At 43.2% G+C, this 13,167-nt stretch overlaps 1 protein-coding gene across 1 annotated transcript in view; it reads left to right on the top strand.

Annotated features, from left to right (window-relative positions):
* Window positions 1-10,475: 10,475 nt before the first annotated feature.
* The window catches only part of LOC131886942 (tyrosine-protein phosphatase 99A-like), a gene marked incomplete in the record, with an annotated part of 36,966 nt that continues 34,274 nt past the window's right edge, over window positions 10,476-13,167 (top strand). Inside the window, 1 exon segment of the mRNA XM_059235411.1 lies at window positions 10,476-10,824. Coding sequence (XP_059091394.1) covers window positions 10,725-10,824 — 100 coding nt within the window.

Raw genomic sequence — 13,167 nt, 5'->3', positions numbered from 1 at the left:
TTTCTGACGAGACGCACTTCTTATGACCTGACTCTGGTGGGGCTTTTTTCGGTCAAGAATTTTCAGGTTCATTATAACGAAGCAAAAAAGGGCAACTTTAATTATGTGACCCTTTGAGGAAAGAAAGACGAGAGACCAAATATCTTTTTGGGGTCTCTCGATTACCTAGGAGATAAGTTAATTTGGGAATGAGTGAGCTCCTGGTGGTGAATGGTCCGAGACCACCAACTGGGTCAGGAACTCGCTTCCAAATTCTTGGCTTCATTCCGAAGACAAATGCGAAAAGGGAAGAAACTGGAAGATACGACAAGTAACCGACACTCCACTGAAGTTCTAGCCATGGAAGTACAATGACATTATCAGGTACAATACTACAATTCATTGGAGTTGAGTAGTCAGTCCAAGTGGTGATGCCATAAAAGAATTGAGAAATAATCAGTTGGCAAAATCAAGCCGGTCCGTTCCTTGTGGCAAGCTTTTCTGGGTGCTCTCATTCCAATGTGGATATTACAGTCACACATACCTAAGAAAACAGGATCCAAAGAGCACTAAAATGTTCCATTTAGAGTTATTGTTGCCATTCAATTTATTATGATAGTGGCCACTTATTCAATCCTTCATTTTATGACGCTTCCTATATCCCTAATCGCCTTTTTGGGCGTTGGAATGGATCTTTTTACATTAGCAATCATTGATGAGCACTTCAATGAGTCAGAATTCGGCAAATGTTTGGTCATGTCTAGGCCAATTCCGCATTTTGAAGTCCTTCAGTAATGAGGATAATTTCGTAACTTGTTGAATATGGGATGGAATCACGGAAGAATGCCTCCATAAGAGACAATTCCAATTAGTGGAGCTCCACAAAGAGCAGAAACCCGGGTCTCAATGATTGTCTCCGGCTTATGAGATGCAGCCAGAGAAGCGATCTAGAGGCCAGGATGAAATCATTGAGGCTTTCAACCATCCGAATCGAGACTTACCTTGGGGGGCTCGAGTCTTCCTTCTTCGAATTGCAGGAGACTGTGGACGGATTCGAATTTCAAGGATCTCGAGCTTGATGGTCTGCATTGAATTCAGGATGAGTAAGCAGGCTCTGACTCTTTATTCCCGTCCCGAGGATTGGGAAGGTGTGGACTAAATTTGTGACGGGAAATGACAAGTTTGAGAGGCTCATGTCATGGCGTAAAATTCGAATTTTCTCAAAAGAAACAGAGACCCTTTCAGGCGGGAAAGACTTGCCAACTCGCCAACATTCAGGGTTGCCAATTGACCAAAATAAATTAAACTTATGCTCGTGGACTTTGATACTATAAGAACTCAAATAGAAGTGGTCCATCTTAAGCGCTGTATCATACCCAAAAGCAAATGCTAATCAATTGATGGTGTCAATCGATTCCATGTTCAGGGCGACCAGAGCTGAACGGACGTCTTACCGGTTCACGAGGAAAATAGTGCCTCCTCACTTACCCATTGAATTCAATTTTTTACCCACTTGAACTCATGGAAAAAGGTTGGAAAAAACTGTCCAGTCACTCCGAACTCATCAAATGATCTCTCTCCATTGGAGAGCAGACGAACCAAGTGGTTGGAGGAGACTCACTCACAGTTAATTCATCATCCCTTCCTCGCCATTTGGCCTTCTCAGGATCGGTTGTCGCGTTCGAACTACGTACATACGTACGTACGCAGGATCCGTCCCATCTGATCAAGCAAGCCACAGAAAAAGCGACCTAAAAAAAAAACACTTTAAAAGAAATCCTCATTCCACCAGGTCCAGACGATTTAACTAATCTATAATTCAAGAGCTCGTCAACAGTTACCTATAGCTACGTATACTTTCTCAAGAGCTGCAATAGTACTCCCAGCCTCCAACAGACTCGAGATGGATGAGGTAGACATAATACTAAATCTAGTGTATATGCAGTAGAATATAGAAGCTGCCTGCCACAGGGATCTATAGAGAAGGGTGAAGTGATGCTTCACTATTTACACACCTCATTGTTTGACAAATTGTGGGCTCTCATCTCTATCGTATTCTTGTCTAAAACATCATACCTCATGGTGGATATCTCGAACTCAACCTGGACTAAAACATCTGAACACAGGTCTTTCCATTCCCAACAAAAATGAATTCACGGTAACTGACCCCTTTATGAGCCGGTTTTAGATGGGTTTGGTTACTGTTTCACCACTTGTTATTTGTCATTACAGGGCGATCTAGACATCGACTGGCTTTACAAGAGATTCAACGAGATAAGCCAGAGGTGGAAAAAGACTCATCGAACCTCCTCGTGAGGAACGATAGATAGATAAATCGGTTGGCAATACTGGCGCTCTATGAGACAGTGACTTGAACTGACTAGTAGTGACTAGTGGTGAGTGAGTGCTCTCCACTCAGCAGGTTGTTGATCAAACAAGAGCCAATTTGCCACAAACATATCAATTGGGAATCACAACAAGCAGTAGGTGCGATAGCGATCAGACATATTTATCTATTATCGACACACGCAGCCATACAATGCAAACGAAGGAATGCCATTCCAAAAGCTTCCCTCCTCACTTCGCCTTAATACCAATTGAGCTTTCTCCCATCCTTTTGCTCGATTTTCAGACGCAGACATTGACGCCATCTGGCGATGCGGTTTCAAGGTAGAATTTGAAAGCAAACCACTACAATTCGGGGCTTTGCCTGGATATCCTACAATTGCCAGCTTTTGTTAGATGTACTTTCATGATGAGAGTGGGTTTCATTAAGCAAGAAGGTATGATGCTCCCTTTGTACTTTAGAACCACACTCGAATAAGCCAGTAATCTCTTAATGTGTAAGAAGGATCACCAAGGGATTTCATATCCCAAATCGATCCCTTGGCAAATTTCTGAATGAAGCAACAAATCCTCCACGTCGCATGGAGGCCACGTAAGCAAAACGATGGCCAATGTGCATTAAACAAATGGATCTAAGGTTATTAGCCCCAGGTTCGAACTTGGAAAAGCGAGGAAAAGAGTCGTGTAACTACTGACCTGTGAGGACGGAATTGCTCATGGCCACTTAAGAGAATTGAGTGAAGACAGCATGAATTTAATCAAGAGCAGTCAGTCAGTCTGTTCTTGTCAATTTCTCTCCCTAAGATCCCAATCAAATTCATGCTGAGAGATTCTCATCATGTTATAGATTTCAGGGCTGCAGCCTCGATGATATCGACCTATTATTCAATCTTTAAACATTAAAAAAAATGTCTAGCCAAAAGGAAAAGGACGAGATTTGAGTAAAAGATCCAGTTTCGTTTCGAAGTTCAAGACAAATGGCAACCCTGAGCATGCCTGTTTGTTTTCTCTTTTCATTTCCATCATCATCTCTTCTCATCGTCATCGCGTCGGCAGTTTGCATTTGAATTAGATCAGAACTCTCAATTAGACCTTAGAAACAACGACAGTGATGGAGTCAGCTTCAAATGGCATCAAGGGCACCATAATCGCCACATGATCAAGGCACTCCTTTTTCTGAAGGCCTGCCCATCAAGTGCCAACCATTTTTAGGTGAGAGTCGAGGTGATATCGCTGATACTCGCTTAAATGAGAGCGAATTATCAGATTCGTCTGGCTCGATAGTCCAACGTGAGTAATGGTAGGGTCTCTCACTCGATGTTTTATAAAGACCCTGACACGTACGGAGCTCCGTATCTGAATCCCTTGGGTTTTTAAACCTGGAGATCCTTTGCATTACATTTCACGCCCTCTCTCTTCCAGGATTCTCGCCACGTTTTAACATCAAGCCCAGGCATTTATATGTTTTCTTTCATTCATACGAACGTATTATATTTGACCAGGCATTGATGAAAACATCCGTTTGATTTTATAAATGCGTCAAAATTAGTGTCATGAAGAAAAAAAGTTCGCAACCCCAAATCAGTTTATGGTAGGCTCGGTTTTACTTTTCTAGTTTGGATTTTGAAGAGAGTGGTGAGTCAAATAACTTTTACTCCTATTACAATACTCACAAAGCTATTGATTTCCCTTTACGAAAAGCACGAAAATTTTGTTTTAAAGGCTGTAGAAAAGAAAACGAGACTGAAAGTGAAAGCTAGTAGCGTGAGGCTGATGTTGTTATTGGTCGGGGTGAACGCGAAGGATCTGCTCTCGTACTGTACTAGAACATCCACAGGAAAGAGGAATGTTTCAATCAATATGCAAATTCGAAGTCTTTGAATGCAAATCCAGTTGGCTCATGAAGGGGGGGGGGCGATCATGATCGACCATACACGAGCATTCATTGACAGCACACTTACAACTAGACGACATTCTAACTATTCTTATCTCGATCCTCCCAATCTGTACTTTCCGCTCTATGATGGTACATCAGCTCCCCATTTTTGTGTTACCAACCCAATAGTCAAAAATTGACGTGGTTCGCTCAAATGTGCCCTAAGGACATTGGACAAAAACACAAATGGAAATAGGAGACGAAAAAAATAAAGTAATTTTTCATGGAAGCTTTTCATCACCAATGTTGATAAGAGTGGGAACAAATGCTCATTTGGCAATCATCCTGGTTTGCAATCTTTTATCCTTTCAACGTGTTCCAAGGAACTCGAGCGAGATGAAAGCCGTCAACGCCCCTTCACATCTGTGCCCTCCAACTTCCACTTTCCCCATTAGTTCAAGGGGGTATGCAATCTCTTTCACTTTACCTCTCTTAGATTTAAGAAGCACATGGCATTTTAGGAAATGAGTGTGAAAATGGAATACCTCGTTTGGCAACAACCCTCAAAAATAGGATCAAGGGTCCCCTTTTATCCCCATACACCCTTTCTGTTCGGAATCTTTACAAAGTCTTTAGAGGACAATTGAAGCTCAATTTGGGAGTGCACGAATTGTCGTCCACAAACAGTAGTATGCACACATGTGTGTACACAATACGAAATGAATGGTCCATAGTCTAGACGGGTGGACCTCAACAATAGTTGGCCGAGCCTCCCTATGATAGAATACCACATCACTTCAGAGGATCACAAAGAGATGCTTGCCTCCACTTGGGCGAAAACCCGCTCAAAGCTTCAATGCCACTCTAAGAGAGGTAATGGCATCCTTTTAAAAAGAATCTTTACAGTGAACCTTTCTCTCTCCCATGGTCGTCTCCAATATCTGGTAACAAAGAGAAATTTGATTTGATGTGCGCTCTCCGACAATGAATCAAGGCTCGTTAATGCTATCTCGGCCGAGGTTTCCGGCAAAGTAGGAGTACACACTAATCTTGTTCCTCAGGAGTGGTCTGTTCATTGATCCACAAACAGTTGCCAAATGAGCTTTCATATTTGATGCACCCAAGGGATTCCTGCCCATAATAGAGTGGCAATGGGATTCCGCCAACTGTGATTTATGTACGTGATCAGATTTCAATCGCAGTGATTGCATTTAGACGAGAAAACAGACCCTGGAAAAAAGCAGCTTCACCACCGACATTCGACTGAAAGGTTGTAAAAATCATGGTCGGGTGTCGTTGTGTCCACTTTGTGGAACAACTAAACGGGCAACGACGGACGGACCCCGTCCAAAGGGGAGGAAAAGTGAGGAGTGCCATTGGTTTGGAAGGAAACTTATGACCTCTTCAGACTTTTTGGACATTTTGTCGGGGTTTATCTTGAAATACTCGGACCAGTCCCCACCAACCAACGCCCAAGCAATGATGATGATAAGAGCCACATTAATTCCCTGTCCCTGAGTTGCCAGAGAGAAAGAAAAGAGGGGGAAGCACTCCCAATTCCCCCTCTTCTGTCCCTTTTCCTATTCGAGTTCCATAAATGGAGTCGTTTTGAGGATCAGGTTTGACTGACCAAAAATGTCCTCTCGACTTTTCGTTCGCCAAATGGAGATTGGCCTCATCCTCCTCTTCCTTGTGAAATGAGCAATATTTACCCCCATATCATCAAGGGTGAGGAGAAAACATAGTTTGTTTTGCCCCGGATGCATGTTGGGCCAAAATATTTTGAAGTGATGATACGATGACAAGGGTAACTTATTGGCGTGATCGATCGGCCAATGGTTCTCGGGGCAGGTGCTCTTCCGTTCGACCAATTCAATGACCATTGAGGGCCACAATATTGACATATCCTTATATTTCTGCATCAGCTTCACAGATTTGGAGTGGGGTCAAAAGTGGTGTTTCGTAGGCTGGGTCTGATGTGCAAATGTGTCCATTTGGGGCGGCTCAATTGACGTTTGAAGCGCCCTGCTGTTTGCGGCACTAGAGGGATTAAATCCTCTTTGAATGGCCAGGCTTGTCTTCCTTTAAGCTTTCCAGAGAGAGGATTGAGAAGGGTGCAGAGTTGAACTAGAGTCATCTAACAACAAACTTCCAAGGAGCAACGTTGTTGGCGGTGGTCAGTTTTGGCCGATAATTCGGCTTATGGTAACTTCAAAGGTAAAAGGGATTTTACATTCTATGGGCAAGGTACCAGTTTCAACAAGCGTTTGATTTTAAGTCTTTAGTGTAATTGAAGTAAATTCGATTAACCAAGATTTTCATCACTAACCTCTACCTGCCTGTTTTTACACCGTTCACCCCTCTTAACTATTTATACGATGTGCACTGAACCAAGTCTTTGATGTGATGTAACATTATAGTTAGCTATTTCATCATTCCGATCGTTTTTATTCTTTTGTAGACCTCTATGTATTATATTTGAACACACACACATCTATGCAATTTACGAATTGATATGACGCAAGTCGCAATAAAGGGTATTATTATGAAAGAAATACTTGCTATCATTGACATTTGACTTCTGAAATTTTGTTTGATTTATTTGCATGTCCCGGCGAAACACTACAGGGTGCTAACACCTCTGACCAAGACAGACATGTTTTGAATGAATACGTAACTCGCTCAAGAGACAGATGCAATTTTTAGAGGGGGGTTCTGAGGGGAGAGGGAAAAAGGAGGAGGTAGTTGTCAATTTTATTGAGCTCCTCGAGATTGCAACTGTCAAAACCTTTCTTGAGGCTTTAGGTGAAGTGAAATTTTACTCATTTCAACCTTACTCAAATGCGAGTAGTGAGAGAGAAAAAGGAACGAACGACTCTCCGTAATCAAACGCTAGATTAGCGCAAATCCGACCGGGTGTGAAGTTCTTTGAATTGTGGCCAATTTCAGGGATGACATTCCTCCTGCAGAACGCGCAACTGAAGCGGTCAACCCCCAGCCTCATTAAGAGCTCATTGTGAAGATATATTGAAAATCGCCGTCGACGAGCAATGTTGCTCGTGATGGATTCACAAATAGGACTCGTTTTCTCATCTCAGCGGTAATTCCTCTTGCGAAACACACCACAAAAGAAGAAAGAAGGGCTTTTACCCCTTTTCCTATTCAAAATTGTCCATTGACTTTGGCTAGTTCTGACTTTGGGCACATGGTTAAAAATAGCCAACTGAAACTCTTGCTATGTAGAAAGTACAGAGCTCATTTTTAACTGAACTGGACAATTTATGCCCCAACTTTAGTCTGGCAGTCAATCAATTTTAAGTGAGAAGCAGTCAACTCAAGAGGCACCTTCTTTTAGGCTTCATCACTTAGCTTTGACATTTTTCAACAACCGTGACAAACACAGTGTTGCCATATGGAAATCATGTCCGATATTTGAGTTTGAAAGTGTCAGTTCAAAGAGAAACGTATTACACCTTTGGTATAGGTTTCAATGGCCAAGTGATGGCAGCCCTGGCGACTGTTTTATTGAGAGGCCCAAAATGAGAACTGGCCTAAGTGAACATAGAACCATGAAATGACAGGCATGTTTTCAATAGGAGGGTTTGGTCGTTGAAGGCAGAAGCTGTCTAGAGCTGAACACAACCATTCAGCCAAACTTGAAGAGCTTGAAAGGGGTATTGCTCTTTGCCATCTTTGGCTGTTTTCACCCTCATTCAAACGCATCCATCAAGCCTCATAAACCCGCCCAAAAGCGGTGCTTCAACTGAACTTGACACCTTGCTGAAGTCTTCCAGCTAATTCACTTCAATTAAATCCAAACTCGACCCCGATTGTCCTCATGCTCCAAGTACAAATTGGAGTGAGGCTTTTTAAGGATTTTGGCTCTTCTTAGATCTGTTGAAAAATGCACCTGCATGACTAATTGATGAGCTGGAAGCTCCTCTTCCAACCTCCTTCATCTTCAAACCAAAGGCAAAAGGAGGGGAGGGGGATCCCATTTATTGGACTTCACGCTGAAAGTTCTAAGAACACCTCTTTTTCAAGCCTTATCAAGTAAATTGATCCACAGACCGGCAACAAGTCGGATAACCCACTATTTTTGCTCTAAGGTTGTATTGCAAATATTAATTTTATATTCAGTCAAGTTTAGGCAAAAAACATGATCAAAATTTTGGAGTTGAAACTTGGATGCTTATTTTGATGCATTTTGGTAATCGGGCAATATCTACGACGGGTGGTTGCATGTTCAGGTCTAGTGTTATCCATCCATCCGTCGGCCAAGTCCCTGAAGCCATCAATGGTAATTTTCCGGGGATTCTTTTTCGTTGGAATCTTGTTGCTTGTTGTTAGTTGGTCGACGTGATGGCGATAGGGACACGCTCAAATTAATTGGGTTGACTTTACAACACCTTCTCCACCTTCCATCTTCTGTCTTCACCCCTTCCTTCAAAGTTTGGTTGGACTTGTGACAAAGAATTGTCTATGGCAGCCCCAAACTATAAGTTTATGAGAGTTATTTTTGTTGGATCGGTCGTTGGAGTCAATTCCACTTCGTCTTCCCCATCCAGAGTCCTTCCAAAGTTATTTGGGTATATTTGAATTATGTCCATTTCGTTTGATTCCCGGATTTTCTGCATATTTCCCTTGATCTGTCCTCCGATTCCTAGGGCTGCGGTCCTTTCTGTCTTCCATAGAATATATATCTGGATTTGATGGGTCAGTCAGTCCGACAAACATTCTCGGTGACTCGCTGGAAGCGAGTAGAAAGAATCCATTTCGAAGCAGCTTCCCTTGGCATTTCTCATGACAAAGGACTCTGAATGGAATGATTAATGAAACGGATTGAGCGCCAATGATCCCCTTCATCATAGTCTCCCTCCAAAAAGGTTACTTTTTCATCACTCAGCATTCAATAGCAGTCTGATCCTGATGCAGTTTTGATGTTTATGGCGGGCACACTCGCCTTAAAAGTGGTTAGCAAGTCATTGTTCGCTCAATACCTCGTGATACTAGTAGGTCAACGAAATCGTCTTGGAAAATGAGTACGTATTTGGTAGACAAGTGACTAATACTTTGGTTCTAACATTCAGCTTTCGTCCGAGGGTCTTTTCAGTGTCCATAAAAAGGGCAAGTAGAAGAATGTATTTAGCTGACGGAAATGCAAATTTTGCCTCCTGATAAAAAACGACTGCAAAGATAAGTATTGTAACAAAATGCAAAAAAGAGAAGAACTTCAGGATTTGTCAGACTACGTGTTTTTTTGGGTAGGAATTTTTCACTTTGAACTCGGACACACAGAGCCACGATATTAAAGGAGGATTTATTTTCGAACAAGGTGGAAAGCATTCCATAGCTCGCTTTTCAAAGGCAAATTCTCCCCTTCTTAACTAACATCAACAGGAACAGGGACGGCAACAAGCCGACCGACCCACTTATTAAAGAAGTTGCTTAATGGCGAAAAACTTCCTTCTGGTGACTGCACAAAAATTTCCCCCGGACATTAAGCACCCAATTAAAGTTGCTTTAATGGTTACACCAGTAAGGTGGAGCGAAGTGTGTGAGTGTGTGTGTGTGTGCGTGCGTGCGTGCGTGCGTGTGTCACACAAGACTTCCAGACTAGGCTCATAAATTGATTGGACTGGAAGTACGTAGTCCAACCTGAACCACAAACTGGCCGAATTGGAATTATGTCAATGCCCATGGAGTTGGAATGCCGAATGCGTTAATACACCCCACTCAACGGGGGTTGAATTTGAAGGAGGGAGGGTGGAGGCCAGTCAGTCCCTTGAATTGAGTTAGGGATGAAGGTGGAAAAAGGGCAAAGTGTCGCTCGACTCTCGTCACCTCATCCACATTCTCATCTCAAGGCAAAAAGACCCCCAAGTGGAGGGCTTCTCCTCGACTCACCAGGATTGATGACGGTGACAATTTGCATTTCCGACAATTCATTTCGCCTTTTCAATAATGCCTGAGAGAAAATGCCATTCGACAGTCATCTCACTCAAGAAATAACTGCTTCCTTCATCTTGCTTCGTATGCAAACGTATCCATTCCCATCATCAGGTTCGTGTGTACCTACCGGTCGGTATGTACTGTACGTACGTAGCAACGAAATTTGTACGCTTGAGCGTTCGCAGGGTGGGTTTGGCCATGTGACTCGTTGACGGCGAATGCTCGAGCTCACGTCCGATGGAAATTCGATGGCCCAGCCTGGAATTTGAGACCGAGTGCGCCTTTTCCAGTCTCGTGCGAGGAGCACGAAGGGAAGGAGAGAACTCGAGAAACACTGAAAGAGCAACCAGAAGCCACAGGAAACACACGCATACCAATGACGACTTTCCGAGAACACGTCCATCCGTCAGTGTGGTTTTAGTCGGTCTCAGAGACACAGAGAGACACACACTTACGGAGTGCATATGTGTCAATTGTGAATTTGCTCAGTCCAAAATGAACTCGAACAAATAACCCGTCATTTTATTGTTTTGAGTGTGCGAATGTGTACCGGTCCAAGCTATCCGGGTTCATGATGAGGCACTTACTCATCATCGGCGTGACAGGTCTGTTATTGCCCGTTTTGATCACGGCCGAGTCGTTTCACGTGGACACATTTCCACCGCCATCAGGTAAGAAAGATTTGCATATCTTTCTCCCCCCCCCCTCCCCTCCTTCCTTCCTTCCAAGTGGTATCTCAATTTCATCTAGATATGTCAATCAAAAAGCGCGTGCGTGTCCGTTTTGGGGGGCGGGGAAAGAAGTGTCCTCAAGTTTCACCGCCGGAGTTTTTTGGCCCACTTTTGAACGAGTCACCTGAAGTCATTTCGTGTTGAGCCATGGAGAGAGGCTTGAACAAGCTCATTTCACATGAAAAATCACTTTGGAATGTTATCTTTATTTCATGTCTGTCAAAATATGTGAGGAACGAGAGATGACGGAAAGCTCGTCGGTTCTCTCACCATTGGCCTCACAATATTCAAGGGGAGCAAAAACGATCCTCCGGGAAAAGAGTTGTGGGAACTTGCAACATATTTAACAATCATCACTCAATCTGGAACAAGTTAGTTGTATTGTATTGATAAAGATGATGTGTGGCTGAAGAACTGGAATAAGGAAGGGGTTTGTGGACATTTCAGTGAACATCCCAAGGAAATGAAGAGAAATCGTTTGAGATATTTTTCACTTTGCCTCGGCGGTATATAAGTCCAGGGGGAGATTGTTTCGTTTCTCTTTGAAGCGCATTACCCAGATGAACGAGTACACTTTTCGCACTGAAGTACAGTACTGTACGCGCGTACTTATGTATTATGTGTAGTAGGTACTCTACGTTCCATGGACATGGTTGAAAAAAAAGAGACCCTGAGTTATGTCTTTGTTTTAAACTCCATTGAAAGTAAGTAGTGAATGTGCTCTGGGCCATGGAGGGTAGGAGTATTGCTTTTAGTAGTGAAGTGGAAAGAAGCTTTTAGACGCCACATACTGCAGCACAGAACAAGATACCTTGAAACAAGATCGAAGAGGGACATTCAGGTTTGCTTACAGTGTGACATGAAAGTCTTGGCGGCTCATAGAAAAAGCACCATTTAACAGTCAAACAGTATGGCCTCCACTCAATGACTTACCTGTCTCTGCTTGAAAACCTTCGATTTCTTGTTCGTCTTTTTAGAGAAGTCAGTTTTTGCCTTTTTGTGTGATAATGTATAATAAAGATTCGGGCTACTTGAATGGACCAAAAACTTTCTTGTCACACTGTACTCGATAGGGGAGGCGAAAAAAAGTCAATCTCTCTTAAAAGCCGTAAATGGCTTCAATTCGTTTTAATTAGAGAACCACATCTCTAGCTCCAATCACATCTTCATACCTTACCCAAAGTGCTGGTAGAGCAAATGGCCAATATCTCAAAATGAGCTTGAGAACCTGGAGCAAATCTTTTCGTTCTCCTCATCATCGTTGGCCCCCTTGGCGGAAGTGATAACCTAATCTTTGGGGTCGTGGATGGCGGTAGTGATAGTGTTCCAAGCTTGAGAACCGAGTGGGTCTCTCTCCTGATTAGCATGGAGATGGGGCGACTCGTTGGAGCTCGTGGGATTGCGGTGGGTTCGTCCCATTAGTTTCGTTTTTCCAATTCTATCCGAGTGCTAGTTCCAAGTTCCACGTGTCACGCGTGCAAAGCCGTGGAACAGATTTGTCCCCAAAAGCTCCAGGAAGACTTGGGCTTCTTGGCTGGCCCGCGTGACTCATGACGGTGGTATTAAAACAGAGAAGAGCCATGGCGACTCCAGTTCATATCTCGCCTGACGTAATCTGTGTGACAAATCTGAGAATCGAAAGAGAATTCAAAATTAGCCGAGACTCTCGTGATCCTTATCAAGACGCCATTTGTCCATGTTTTCCTTGCCGCTTCACTCACTCTAAAAAGAAAATACGCGCTCTCGATCTAATAGGATCACATTGTTTACCCTCGCAGGATAAATCCAGACCATATGTCCATTGTCCATCTTTCCCATGGTTTTTCACCGGGTGGTTTGAAGCTTATGCTTTCTGGCATTCGAGTTTGAACTCGTGAACTTAGTTCATCATCTAGGGATCGTCAATCTGTCTTGTTTCTTTTGGCCTAGGATGTGTGCTGGGTGTGCACTTGCGTTGCTTGTTTGACCATGGCCCAACAAGATTGAGAAGTGCATTAGGATATTTCCACTTAGGCCAACGAAATCAAGCTCTCTTCTCGCTCTCTTCTCGAGAAATTGAAAACATCGTAACGAGTGGAGGGAGAGATTCCAGCGTTTCACGCGACCTTTTTGATGTGATGAAAGTGAAAGCACTTCTTAGACGGCCTCTCCCTCCCTCAAAAGAGATGGTGGCCTATTTCATTCGAAAATAACTTCAAAACAAGCTTGCACCTTTTTTCAATTCAAGGCTTGGAATCAGACGTAGAATTGCCTTCAAGCCCCAAGAAATGACCATTTCGTATC

This window comes from Tigriopus californicus, chromosome 9 (genome assembly GCF_007210705.1).
Source record: "Tigriopus californicus strain San Diego chromosome 9, Tcal_SD_v2.1, whole genome shotgun sequence".
Taxonomy (NCBI): domain Eukaryota; kingdom Metazoa; phylum Arthropoda; class Copepoda; order Harpacticoida; family Harpacticidae; genus Tigriopus; species Tigriopus californicus.
The sequence above is the reverse complement of the archived record's forward strand: the minus strand, read 5'-3'. Positions and strand labels throughout refer to the sequence as shown.